We start from the raw sequence: 13792 nt of genomic DNA, 5'->3' as shown, positions 1-13792 counted from the left end.
GTCCCCCCCGCCGCTACCGCCGCCGCACACGCCGCTGCTACCTCCGCCGCACACGCCGCTGCTACCGCCGCCGCCACCGAAGCCAACGCCGCTACAACGTTAATCACGCGGCGCGGGGGAACATTAGACAGCTTTCGTTTGAATAGCTGTTTTCCCTGCCGCGCGTAGACACTCCCCCTTGGACGGATCTGTCCAATCGCGAGCAAGGGGGAGTGTCTATGCGTGGCAGGGAAAACAGCTTCAAACGAACGCTGACTGTAATGTTCCCGCGCGCCGCGTGATTAAAGGTAAGGGGACATAGCTGGACATACGGGGACATGCCTGGTTATACAGGGGGCATAGCTGGACATACGGGGACATGGCTGATTATACACGGGGCATGGCTGGACATACAGGGGGCATGGCTGATTATACACGGGGCATGGCTGATTATACACGGGGCATGGCTGGACATACAGGGGGCATGGCTGATTATACACGGGGCATGGCTGGACATACGGGGACATGGCTGATTATACACGGGGCATGGCTGGACATACAGGGGGCATGGCTGGACATACAGGGGGCATGGCTGGACATACAGGGGGCATGGCTGGACATAAATGATTTTTGGCAATTAAAATGATTTTATACCGATTTTTAATTGAAAATTAGGGGTGCGCGTTATACACGGGTGCGCGTTATACTCGAATAAATACGGTAATTTAATCTCAATATAAATATAGCTGTTTTGTGAAGCCTTCGGAGGTTTGTTAGAGAACCTTAGTGAACAAACAGCATTATGAAGGCCAAGGAACACACCAGACAGGTCAGGGATAAAGGTGTGGAGAAGTTTTAAGCAGGGTTAGGTTATACAAAAATGTTCCAAGCTTTGAACATCTCACGGAGCACTGTTTAATCCATCACCTGAACATTGAAAGTGTATGGCAGAACTGCAAACCTACCAAGACATGGCCGTCCACCTAAACTGACAGGCTGGGCAAGGAAAAAATTTATCAGAAAAGCAGCCAAGAGGCCCATGGTAACTCTGGAGGAACAGCAGAGATCCACAGCTAAGGTGGGAGAATCTGTCGACAGGACAACTATCCACAAATTTGGCTTTTTTGGAAGTGTGGCAAAAAGTAAGCCATTGTTGAAAGAAAGCCATAAGAAGATGCCAAAAACACCCAAGAGGCACTTACAGATCTAAAAGAGTGCGCCCAGGAAAAAGGTGGAACTTGGTATTCAAGACCATAAGCTTGAACAATGATCTATCTGAGCCACCAAGAAATGATGGAGTGAGAAGCTGGTTCCCCTTTACAGGTATCATCAGGAATGGCAAAAGTGAGACAGTCTTTCTAATGGAAGCAATGGCTTAGAGATAAACTGAAATAGCATGTACTACATCCAGACAATGAAGAAAGACTTCATTCTGATGTACTGGAGCTGGACCAACAGATGGAATAACAATGTTCTGGTTGGGAAAATGGTTGAAATCACCTTAGAAAGGAATGAGGCTCTAGGTCTCAACACATCCTTATCGTTATGTAAGACCTAACAGTTCTTTACAGGATAAGGCTGCTAGTTCAGACTGTGAAGCATGCTGGGAGTGGGAGGGTTTTACCTGGCTGGTCATACAACCCAACTGATCAAAATAACTACTGATCCCATGTCCCTTAATGAATTACATTTTTGGAAAATTATTATTTAACATTAGCAACACTTGTTACAACAACATTGCTTACCTGCTACAATGCCACTCAGGCTCCTGTAGGGCACAGAATAAGAAACTAGGCCATTGGACTTGGAGAAGAAAGAAACACGGCAGGCACTCCTAAAATAAGACAGCAGGAAATGGACTAGATCAGTTACAGCAGACAGATTTAATGATAAATCTATTGCACAAGTACATTGAGCATTCTCACCTCTGGGAGTCTCTGTTCAGCACAGACTGAGATAGAAGTTGCTGGTGTTTGTTAATTCCAATGGCAGCAGAGCCATAAAATCTGTGTATCCTATTCGTAAGAAGACACTTTCCTTGCCCAAATACCCCCAGCCAAGACGCAGAGCAGCGAGGCTGCATATTTTTTCCACATTCAGGAAACAAGGACTAGCAAAACAATACACCTGGGGATAAATAAATACAATTTAATTTACACTTTGCATACAAAAACTTTCATAACAGTTTGTCCTTCACCCATTGATTGTGTAACGATTCATGTGTATATTTATACACTTGGAAAGATTAATACAATTTAACTAGTACCGCAAAAATCCGCACAGGCATCATTTATTTTAATTACTATTGGCATTCACAGTGAGGGAAAAAAAAAGTATTTGATCCCCTGCTGATTTTGTACGTTTGCCCACTGACAAAGAAATGATCCGTCTATATTTTTTATAATTATTTTAACAGTGAGAGACAGAATAATTACAAAATATCCAAAAAAACTAATTTAAAAAAAGTTATAAATTGATTTGCATTTCAGGCTGGGTTAACACTTTTGCAAATTGGATGCAGGTTTCTTCGCATAGCAAGAGATTGTGACCGGCTATCTATGGAGCCGGTTCACACATCTCCACAGCGGCTCCAGTGCGAATTGTACAGGAGTCCTGTACGTCTTATGGTCTGTTTCAGGTCCGAATTCAGCCTACAATTTAGACTAAAATGGGACCTGAAATGGTGAGTGGAGACGCACAGGACTCATGCTGTGAGCCACTGCATGTTCTAGTGTGAATAAGTGAAATAAGTATTTGACCCCCTATCAATCAGCATGATTTCTGTCTCTCATGTGTCTTTTATTAAGGAAACAAGCTGAGATTAGGAGCACTCACTTAACCACTTCCCGACCTCCTCATGTACATTTACGTCTGCAGAATGGCACGGACAGGCACATCAACGTACCTGTACGTGCCTGCCTAGACGTGGGTGGGGGGTCCGATCGGGACCCCCCCCGGTACATGCGGAGGTCGGGTCCGCTCGGGGAGCGATCCGGTACGACGGCGCGGCTATTTGTTTATAGCCGCTCCGTCGCGATCGCTCCCCGGAGCTAAAGAACGGGGAGAGCCGTGTGTAAACACGGCTTCCCCGTGCTTCACTGTGGCGGCGCATCGATCGAGTGATCCCTTTTATAGGGAAGACTCGATCGATGGTGTCAGTCCTACAGCCACACCCCCCTACACTAGTAAACACATACACAGTGATCCCTAAATGTTACAGCGCCCCCTGTGTTTAACTCCCAAACTGCAACTGTCATTTTCACAATAAAGAATGCAATTTAAATGCATTTTTTGCTGTGAAAATGACAATGGTCCCAAAAATGTGTCAAAATTGTCCGAAGTGTCCTCCATAATGTCGCAGTCACGAAAAAAATCGCTGATCGCCGCCATTAGTAGTAAAAAAAATAAAAAAAATAAAAATGCAAAAAAACTATCCCCTATTTTGTAAACGCTAGAAATTTTGCGCAAACCAACCGATAAACGATTATTGCGATTTTTTTTACCAAAAATAGGTAGAAGAATACGTATCGGCCTAAACTGAGGAAAAAATATTTTTTATATATGTTTTTGGGGGATATTTATTACAGCAAAAAGTAAAAAATATTGAATTTTTTTTAAAATTGTCGCTCTATTTTTGTTTATAGCGCAAAAAATAAAACCCGCAGAGGTGATCAAATACCACCAAAAGAAAGCTTTATTTGTGGGGAAAAAAGGACGCCAATTTTGTTTGGGAGCCGAGGCACACGACCGCGCAATTGTCTGTTAAAGCGACGCAGTCCCGAACTGTAAAAACCCCTTGGGTCTTTAGCCAGCATATTGGTCCGGGGCTTAAGTGGTTAAAGGGAGTGCTCCTAATCTTAGCTTGTTACCTGTATAAAAGACACCTGTCCACAGAAGCAATTAATCAGATTCCAATCTCTCTACCAAAGAGCTGTCCAAGGATGTCAGGGACAAGATTGTAGACCTACACAAGGTTGGACTTGACTACAAGACCATTGCCAAGCAGCTTGGAGAGAGGGTGACAACAGCTGTGTGATTACAAAATAACTGTCAATCTCCTTGGTCTGGGACTCCATGCAAGATCTCACCTAGTGGAGTTTCAATGATCATGAGAACAATGAGGAATCAGCCCAGAACTACACGGCAGAATCTTGTCAATGATATCAAGGCAGCTGAGACCATAGTCACCAAGAAAACAATTGGTAACACACTACACCATGAAGGACTGAAATCCTACAGAGCCCACAAGATCCCCTGCTAAAAAAAAAGCACATGTACAGGCCCGTCTGAAGTTTGCTAATGAACATCTGAATGATTCAGAGGAGAACTGTGTGAAAGTGTTGTGGTCAGATGAGACCAAAATCAAGCGCTTTGACATAAACTAAAATCGCCTTGTTTGGAAGAGGAGGAATGCTGCTTATGACTCCAAAAACACCATCTCCACCATCAAACATGGGAGGTGGAAACAAAGGGATTTTTAATACAGCTTACCTGTAAAATCCTTTTCTTGGAGTACATCACGGGACAGAGAGCGGCATATTCATTACTATATGGGTTATATGGAGTACCTTCAGGTGTTGACACTGGCAATCTTCAAACAGGAAATGCCCCTCCCTATATAACCCCCTCCCATAGGAGGAGTACCTCAGTTTTGTAGCAAGCAGTATGCCTCCCAAAATGGTCCCCAAAAAAGAGGGGTGGGAGCTCTCTGTCCCGTGATGTACTCCAAGAAAAGGATTTTACAGGTAAGCTGTATTAAAAATCCCTTTTTCTTTATCGTACATCACGGGACACAGAGCGGCATATTCATTACTATATGGGATGTCCCAAAGCAATGCTCACAATGAGGGGAGGGAGAACATCTCCAAGACAAAAGGATTTAATTTAGAGAAATACTCAAATCATAATAAATCCAACTTAGTTGAGAAAAATAATCTTAAATTTAACTCAAAAAAGAGGAGCCCCCGGAATCCGAGGGTCTCAAACTGCAGCCTGCAGCACTGCCTGCCCGAAGGCAGTATCAGTATTCCTTCTTACGTCCAACTGGTAGAATTTTGTAAACGTGTGGACAGAAGACCAGGTTGCCGCCTTGCAAACTTGAGCCATAGAGATCTGGTGGTGTGCTGCCCAGGAGGCGCCCATGGCCCTAGTAGAATGAGCCTTTAATGATACTGGAGGAGGCAACCCTTTCAAGCCGTAGGCCTGAGTGATTAATTGCTTAATCCACCTAGAAATGGTGGACTTTGCAGCTGCCTGCCCCTTCTTGGGCCCATCCGGTAATATGAACAGCACATCTGTTTTCCGGATCTTCTTTGTAGCTTTAAGATAGGCCTTCATGGCCCTGACGATATCCAAGGTATGCAGCAACCCTTCCTTTCTGGAAGTAGGTTTAGGGAAGAAGGATGGTAATACCAAATCCTGGTTCAAATGAAAACTGGATATAACCTTCGGTAGGAAGGAAGGATGAGGGCGTAGAACGACCCTGTCCTTGTGAAAAATAAGATATGGTTCCTTACAGGATAAGGCCGCCAGTTCCGATACTCTTCTTGCGGAAACTATGGCGACCAAAAATACTAACTTCCTTGTCAGTAAAACCAAAGGAATTTCAGCCAACGGCTCAAACGGTTGTTTCTGTAAACTTGACAGAACAAGGTTAAAATCCCACGGGCAAAGCGGGGATTTAACTGGAGGTTTAATACGTAAGACCCCTTGAAGGAAGGTCTTAACCAGCGAGTGGGTGGCCAGCGGCCGCTGAAACCACACTGACAGAGCAGAAATCTGTCCTTTGATTGTGCTTAATGCCAATCCTTTATCCACTCCTAGCTGGAGAAAACTTAAAACTCTATCAATGGTGAATTTGCGAGAAAGCCATCGCTTGAACTCACACCAGCCTACATAGGCCTTCCAGACCCTGTAATAAATCACCCTAGAGACCGGTTTCCTGGCTCTGATTAGGGTAGAGATTACTTTCTGAGACAGACCTCTACCCCTGAGAATCAGGGATTCAGCTTCCAGGCCGTCAAATTTAGATGCCGTAAGGCAGGGTGGAGGATCGGACCTTGCGATAGCAGGTCTGGCCGTAGAGGAAGAGTCCAAGGGTCTCCCACTACCATCCTTAAGATTAGTGAGTACCATGCCCTTCTGGGCCATGCTGGAGCTACCAGGATGACTGGTATGTGCTCCACCCGGATCCTGCGCAGCAGGCGGGGTAGTAACTGGAGCGGGGGAAACGCATAAAGAAGTTTGAACTGATGCCAAGGGTAAACCAACGCATCGGTTCCGCAGGCCATCGGATCCCTTGAGCGGGACATGAACCCGTCTAGCTTCTTGTTGAGTCTCGATGCCATGATATCCACGTCCGGCACTCCCCATCTTTGGCAGAGTGCTTGAAAGGTTTGTGGATGCAGAGACCATTCCCCCGGCAATAGAGTCTGGCGGCTTAAGAAGTCCGCCTGAAAGTTGTCCACTCCTGGAATGAATATTGCCGATATGCAGGGCACATGAGCCTCTGCCCATAGGAGAATCAAGCTCACCTCTCTCTGAGCGGCTTGACTCCTGGTTCCCCCTTGGTGATTTATGTATGCCACGGCCGTGGCATTGTCTGATTGAATTCTCACCGGGAACCCCTGCAATTTTGACGTCCAAGCCCTGAGGGCTAGTCGAGCAGCTCTGAGCTCCAAGATGTTGATGGGCAACTGCTTCTCTGGCGTTGCCCAAGTACTTTGGCGAGTGCAACCATCCAAAATTGCTCCCCAGCCCGTCAGGCTGGCGTCTGTGGTCACTATCTTCCAAGCCACTGGGCTGAAAGACCTCCCCTTCAGTAGATTCTGAGGGTCTAACCACCAACACAGACTTTGTCGGACTCTTGATGAGAGCGGCAACGGGATATCCAAGGCCTGTGGCCTTCTGCTCCATGCTGACAGGATGGCTGCCTGCAGGATGCGAGTGTGGCTCTGGGCGTATGGTACCGCCTCGAATGTGGCCACCATCTTGCCTAGTAACCTCATACATAGGCGAATAGTCGGTTCCTTCTTGCTTAGAACCAGTAGGATTAATTCCTTGATGGCTTTGACCTTCCTCAGAGGTAGAAACACTCTTTGTTGTTCTGTGTCTAATCTCATGCCGAGATATTCCAACTGCCTTGTGGGCAGGAAAGCTGACTTTTCTCGATTTAGGACCCAGCCGAACCTCTCGAGGTATTGGACCGTGAGGGCCACTGCTCGCTCCAAGCCAGGAGACGAGTGATCTATGACTAGGAGGTCGTCCAGGTATGCTAGGATCGTGACCCCTTGGATCCTTAGTTTGGCTAGGATTGGAGCTAGGACCTTCGTGAACACCCGGGGGGCCGTAGCCAACCCGAAGGGAAGCGCCACGAATTGGAAGTGACGCGAAGCCACCATGAAGCGTAGATATCTTTGATGTGGCTGATAAATTGGAAGATGAAGGTAGGCATCCTTTATGTCTATGGACGCCATGAAGTCGTCCTTTTGGAGTGTGGTAGCTGCTGACCGCACGGATTCCATCCGAAATGAGCGGATCTTTAGGTATGTATTTACCATCTTTAGGTCCAAAATTGGCCTGACATCTCCATTGGACTTCGGGATGATGAATAGGTTGGAGTAGAAACCTAGCCCCTGTTCCAGGACTGGTACCTCTACTATTACCTCCTGGGAAAGTAGATGATCTAATGCCGAACTTAATGCGGCTCCCTTCTCCGGATCGTTTGGAATCCTCGACTCCTGGAAATGAGGAGGAGGAAACCTTAGGAAATCTAGTTTGTAGCCTGTGGCCACGGAAGACCGTACCCACTCGTCGGGAATGCTGGCTTCCCAAATCTCTGAAAAGAGTCGCAGCCTTCCCCCCACCTTCGTGGGTGGGGGCGCCCCTTCATAAGGTTGGCTTGGGGGCTGGTTTTGCTGGTTTGCGAAACCACTGCCTTTTGCCTCTAACAGCCTGTCCTTGTGATCTGCTGTTGAAGCCGAAGCTTGCTTTTGCAGGAGGCCGTTGATACTGCTTAGTATTAGAGGGCCCCTGCCCAGGGGAATACTGTCGTTTAAACGCAGGCCCCTGAACCTTCTTCTTAGTTGGCAAGAGAGTACTCTTGCCGTTTGAAATGGTCTGAATGTATTTATCTAGGTCTTCTCCGAAGAGTCGTCCTCCATGGAAGGGGAACCCTACCAGGAGCTTCTTGCATGGGGGCTCAGCCTCCCAGCTTTTTAACCATAAGAGTCTTCTCATATGGATAAGGGATAACGATAAACGTGACGCTTGCTGGATAGAATCCTTGATTGCGTCTACCGTAAAACAAATGGCTTTAGGGACATCCGAAAATTCTTCTGCCTGCTGGGCAGGAATAAGTTTAAGCATCTGCTTAAATTGATCCGATAATGCTTGAGCAACCCCAATCGCAGCCACAGCTGGCTGTACTACTGCCCCAGCAGTAGTGAAGGAGTTCTTAAGTAGTGCTTCCAAGCGCTTATCAACTGGATCCTTGAACACCTGTATGCTTTCTACAGGGCATGTTAACGATTTGTTAACACATGAGATGGCTGCGTCCACTGCAGGAGTAGCCCATCTTTTGGAAAATGTATCTTCCATAGGATATAGGACAGAGAATCTTTTAGGTGGTAAGAAGATCTTATCTGGCTTGTTCCAATCTTGGAACAAAAAAACTCCCTCTAATAGAGGATGGATCGGAAACACAGCATTGCTTTGAGGCGCCCTCAGTGAGCCCAAAGCTGAAACCGTCGATACCTGGAGATCTGGTACTGGCAAGTTGAATGCCTTATGGACCAAGTCCGACAATCCTTGAATCCACCAGCTCTCCCTCAGGGAGACTGCCCCAGACTCCTCTGTATCCGGATCCTCGATCCCTGAACCTACTTGGTCCTTGTCCAAGAGGTCGTCCAATTCCCCTGAGGAAAGGACCTCCTCCTCTGAGGGTCCGCGCTCGGGCGACGGAGATCTATTCCGCTTACTGCCCCGCATAGCTGCGGCTATCATTTTTCCCATGCTTTTCTGCATCTCTTTTAAAGAGGTGAGTAATACCTTCTCCGTGACCATCTTAGGGTTGGACTGACTCGCGTCAGCTCCAGCCCCAGATCCCGATGGCCCCAAGGCTCCCTGTGGGGAAAGCAGCGGCATAGCTTTGTCCGAGGCCTCAGACTCTCTGGGGGAATCCCCACCTCTTGTACCCTTGTTCTTTGATGCCATGGTACAATACCGAGGTACACCCGCTACTTATTGGTACCTGGGACTTATAAATAGTTAAATGCCCAAACACCTGTTTGGGGGACAAAAAAATGCTTCCTCTCCCCTAGATGACACTTTTTTTTTTTTTCAAAAAAAAAATCTTTTTTTTCAAATCTAGGAAAGAAAAAACATTCTGTCCCCCTGAGTAGTATTGCAAGAAAAACTATGAGATGGAAAAGAAACAGCCTATTCCTAGGCTTGAAAAACAGTCTTTCTGAAGACTGCAATATTCTTTCTGGCCACTGTGTGTCCTCGGCGCCCCGTGCTTGCCGTTCTGGTCTTTCCTCCCTAGTTCCAAAGTATTGAATGGAACAAACAAGGAAGGGCCGCCCCTTCCTTAAGCCACTGACCCGCCCTTCCCCCCCCAGCAATCTCAAACAGGAAATGCCCCTCCCGACAGGGGGGGGGGGGTTGGGGGGAAGGGAGCCTCTCTGCTCCAGCAAACTGCAGCCTGGAACACACGAGGAGGTCAGCGTTTTGCCTGCTTTGGCTCTGAGGAGGAAGACTGAATGGAGCATCGCCTGGAGGCTTGCAGGTAAGCATAGCTCTCTGACACACACATATATCTTTATATCACACAGGCCCCACTCAATGCTTTTCCAACACTACAAGGGAGGTCACATCTTATGGGGAATATACATATAGAGCCATCCTATCTTTATGATATGTGACTAGTTTGCCAGATGCAGTGCATAACTTTAGGCATGTCCCCTGTGACCCCCCAGAAAAAACCTGCTAAGAACCAAGTTCCGCAAGTTTTCCCCTCACTTACCTGCTCCATGCCGCAGGACTTTGCCAAGCAAGAGGCCCAATCTTCCCCCATCTCGGTGGGGATGTCTAGACCTTCAGGCCCTGGGTTCCTATGAAGGATCCACTGTCCTGGGCCCATATAGCACTCTGGCAACAGAAACATTAGGCACCCAAAGGTTTCTAAGTTCTGGGCCCAGGGTCCAGCTCTCTAAAAAGAAAAGCATTATGGGCTATACCCCAAGGGTTTGGGGTCCGGTTACTGACCACTTTAGCGCTGAGGCTTTTTTGGACAGAACCGGTTAGCTCACCTAATCCCAAGGATGCGGAGGCAAGCTAAACCATGACTAACACCTAAGACACTGGCGTAAAAACTGAGGTACTCCTCCTATGGGAGGGGGTTATATAGGGAGGGGCATTTCCTGTTTGAAGATTGCCAGTGTCAACACCTGAAGGTACTCCATATAACCCATATAGTAATGAATATGCCGCTCTCTGTCCCGTGATGTACGATAAAGAAATTATGCTTTGTGTTTTTTTTCTGCTAAGGGGACAGGACAACTTCACTGCATCAAAGCGACAATGGATGGGCCATGTACCTCCTTCCCTCAGCCAGGGCATTGAAAATGGGTCATGGATGGGTATTCCAGCATGACAATGACCCAAAATACACAGGCAAGGCAACAAAGGAGTGGCTCAAGAAGAAGCACATTAAGGTCCTGGAGTGGCCTAGCCAGTCTCCAGACCTTAATCCCATAGAAAATATGTGGAGGGAGTTGAAGGTTCGAATTACCAAACGTCAGCCTCACAACCTTAAAGGAGTTGTAAAGGCAGAAAGTTTTTTTTAATCTTAATGTATCCTATGCATTAAGATAAAAAGACTTCTGTTTGTAGCAGCCCCCTCAGCATCCCTAATACTTACTTGAGCCCCACCTCTGTCCAGAGATGTCCACGAGTCCCTTGGCCGCCTGAGACTCTCCCTCCTGATTGGCTGAGACACAGTAGTGGTGCCACTGGCTCCTGCGGCTGTCAATAAAAGTCAGTTAGCCAATCAGGAGAGAGAGAGGGGGCGGGTCCAAATGGCAGCTCCATGTCTAAATGAACACACGGAGCTGCAGCTCGGCTCGGGTGCCACCATACCAAGCTGCTTGCTGTGGGGGCACTCGACAGGAAGGAGGGGGCAGTGAAGAAGGACCTGAGAAGGGGAGGATCCAGGCTGCGCTGTGTAAAACCAGTGCATATAGGAGGCAAGTATAACATGTTTGTTATTTCAAAAAACTTGACTTGGAGAGAATCTGCAAAGAGGAGTGGGACAAAATCCCTCCTGAGATGTGTGCAAACCTGGTGGCCAACTACAAGAAACGTCTGACCTCTGATTGCCAACAAGGGTTTTGCCACCAAGTACCAAGTCATGTTTTGCAAAGGGGTCAAATACTTATTTCACTCATTAGAATGCAAATCAATTTATAACTGGATATTTTTGTTGTTATTCTGACCCTCACTGTTATAAATAAATAATAAAATAAACCTACCATTACAATTATAGACAGATCATTTCTTTGTCAGTGGGCAAACGTACAAAATCAGCAGGGGATCAAATACTTTTTTCTCCCACTGTAAAGAATGAGTATACACTTTTTAAAGTTTGAAAGCTAATATTTCATATCCTGTTTAATAATTCTATACATTTTTAATAGCAATGCATTAAAGCTAAACTCTGGGCATTACAAGGTAGGGTACAAAATAAAATAAAAAAGCTCAGGGTGCTGTATTCACCATTAATCAGGCACTTTCTCAATTAGTACTTCTCCTTCACCACAAGATGTCCTCAGTCTTCCCAGTTGAGCAGTACTGGACCTGGCATCAATAACTCAGAAGACTGCGGAATACCATAAATCAGGGGTCTCCAAAACTTTCTAGGGCCACTTTACTGTCCTTCAGACTTTAGGGGAGTTGGACTGTGCCCAGTAGGAGTAAACAATGCCTGATCTTTAGTATTAGGGTCTAGTTGGTGTCGGTTGAAGGCATTATGCTCCATACTTGATGTCAATGTCAGGAATTAGGGTTGTCCCGATACCACATTTTTAGGACTGAGTACAAGTACCGATACTTTTTTTCAAGTACTCGCCGATACCGAATACCGATACTTTTTTTTTAATGTGTCCCCAAATGCAGCCATGTCCCCCCACAAATGCAGCCATGTCCCCCCCATATATGCAGCCATGTCCCCCCCATATATGCAGCCATGTCCCCCCATATATGCAGCCATGTCCCCCCCATATCCAGCCATGTCCCCCCCATATCCAGCCATGTCCCCCCCATATGCAGCCATGTCCCCCCCATATGCAGCCATGTCCCCCCCCATATGCAGCCATGTCCCCCCCCCATATGCAGCCATTTCCCCCCCATATGCAGCCATGTCCCCCCCCCATATGCAACCATGTCCCCCCCCCATATGCAGCCATGTCCCCCCATATATGCAGCCATGTCCCCCTTACCGTACATGTTGCCGCGCCGCATCACCGCTTGGTTAATACGGGCGGGGAACATTACAGCTTCCATTTGAATAGCTGTAGTCTTTCGCGCCGCGCTGCATATAGACACTCCCCCTTGCTCGGGATTGGACAGTTCACCCGAGCAAGGGGGAGTGTCTATACGCGGCGCGGCGGGAAAGACTACAGCTATTCAAATTAAAGCTGTAATGTTCCCCGCCCGTATTAACCAAGCGGGGATGCGTCGGTGGCGGGGGGGGGGGAGTATTCCATTTCGGTATCGGGGGTATTTGCGGGAGTACGAGTACTCCCGCAAATACTCAGAATCGGTCCCGATACCGATACTAGTATCGGTATCGGGACAACCCTATCAGGAATAATACCTGATAGGTTGGATAAAGGCAAGCAAAGGGAACACAGTTTTGAGACATATGCTATAAATGAATACCCCCCTAGGGAGGGATTATCACCCCACTCTTCATTTATAGTGGACTGAAGCAGGGAGTGGTGCTGATGCCATCACAAAGACCAACCTGGGCTGGAGAAGAGTTTTGAGGAATAAGGGAAGAAGACCCAACGTGTCACATGATAGGCCTGACGACATCTGAAAAAATAAAGCAAAACATACACTAGAGGGCCTCTGGATGGGGGATTAGTCCAGGAGTTGGGCTTTGAATTTAAGCTGCTTCCCTGTGTCCAGGACATGCTGAATGTCTAACAAAAATACAGCACTATCTCTACTTGTTTGTTACTACCTCCTCAGTCATTCAGCTGTGTGTGTGTGTAATCCAATATACTTCTATTCTTGTCTGAACAGCAGTAAACCAACTATCTGAAACCTTGTAAAAAAAAGATTTATACTAAGCACCTGCCAGTTATGAAAAGACGAATGTGAAATGATTACAAGCCTAAGACCCCTTTCACACGGAGGGGGTTTTCAGGCGTTTTAGTGCTAGAAATAGCTTCTATAAGGAGCCTGAAAACCGCCTCCCATTGATTTCAGGGTGACTTTTAACACTGGGGCGGTGCGCTTGTGGGACGTTAGGAAAAATCTTACAAACAGCATCATTGGGGTGGTTTAGGAGCGCTCCCAAAATGCCCTGCCCATTGAAATGAACAGCACTTCGGAAGTGCCGCAACACGGGCGCTTTTATCCCCTTCTTTGGGATTAAAAGCACCGGGCTAGCGGGCGAAAAGCACCACTTAAACAGCGCTTAAGCTATAGCAGGCGTGTATGCGGCTGCTGCATTGCGGGGACCCGATGCTCGTGGCCGCACGCGATCGCGGACACGAGAGCCAGAACGGGGATGTGTGTGTGGGTG

General features: G+C 47.2%; 1 protein-coding gene across 4 annotated transcripts in view; it reads right to left on the bottom strand.

The window, feature by feature from the left end:
- NLRX1 (NLR family member X1) overlaps positions 1 to 13792 on the bottom strand; it is a 54076-nt gene that overhangs the window by 24408 nt on the left and 15876 nt on the right. For 3 of the 4 annotated variants that reach the window (XM_040325505.1, XM_040325508.1, XM_040325507.1), the window contains 2 exons: positions 1905 to 2106; positions 1725 to 1813 (listed from right to left, as the gene is read on the bottom strand). In XM_040325505.1, the coding sequence (XP_040181439.1) occupies positions 1725 to 1813; positions 1905 to 2062 (247 nt within the window). In that variant the 5' untranslated portion in view covers positions 2063 to 2106. Of the gene's footprint in view, positions 1 to 1724; positions 1814 to 1904; positions 2107 to 13003; positions 13075 to 13792 lie in introns of all 4 variants that reach the window. The other variant, XM_040325506.1, reaches the window with a different exon arrangement.

Source organism: Rana temporaria, chromosome 10 (genome assembly GCF_905171775.1).
Source record: "Rana temporaria chromosome 10, aRanTem1.1, whole genome shotgun sequence".
Classification (NCBI taxonomy): domain Eukaryota; kingdom Metazoa; phylum Chordata; class Amphibia; order Anura; family Ranidae; genus Rana; species Rana temporaria.
The sequence above is the reverse complement of the archived record's forward strand: the minus strand, read 5'-3'. Positions and strand labels throughout refer to the sequence as shown.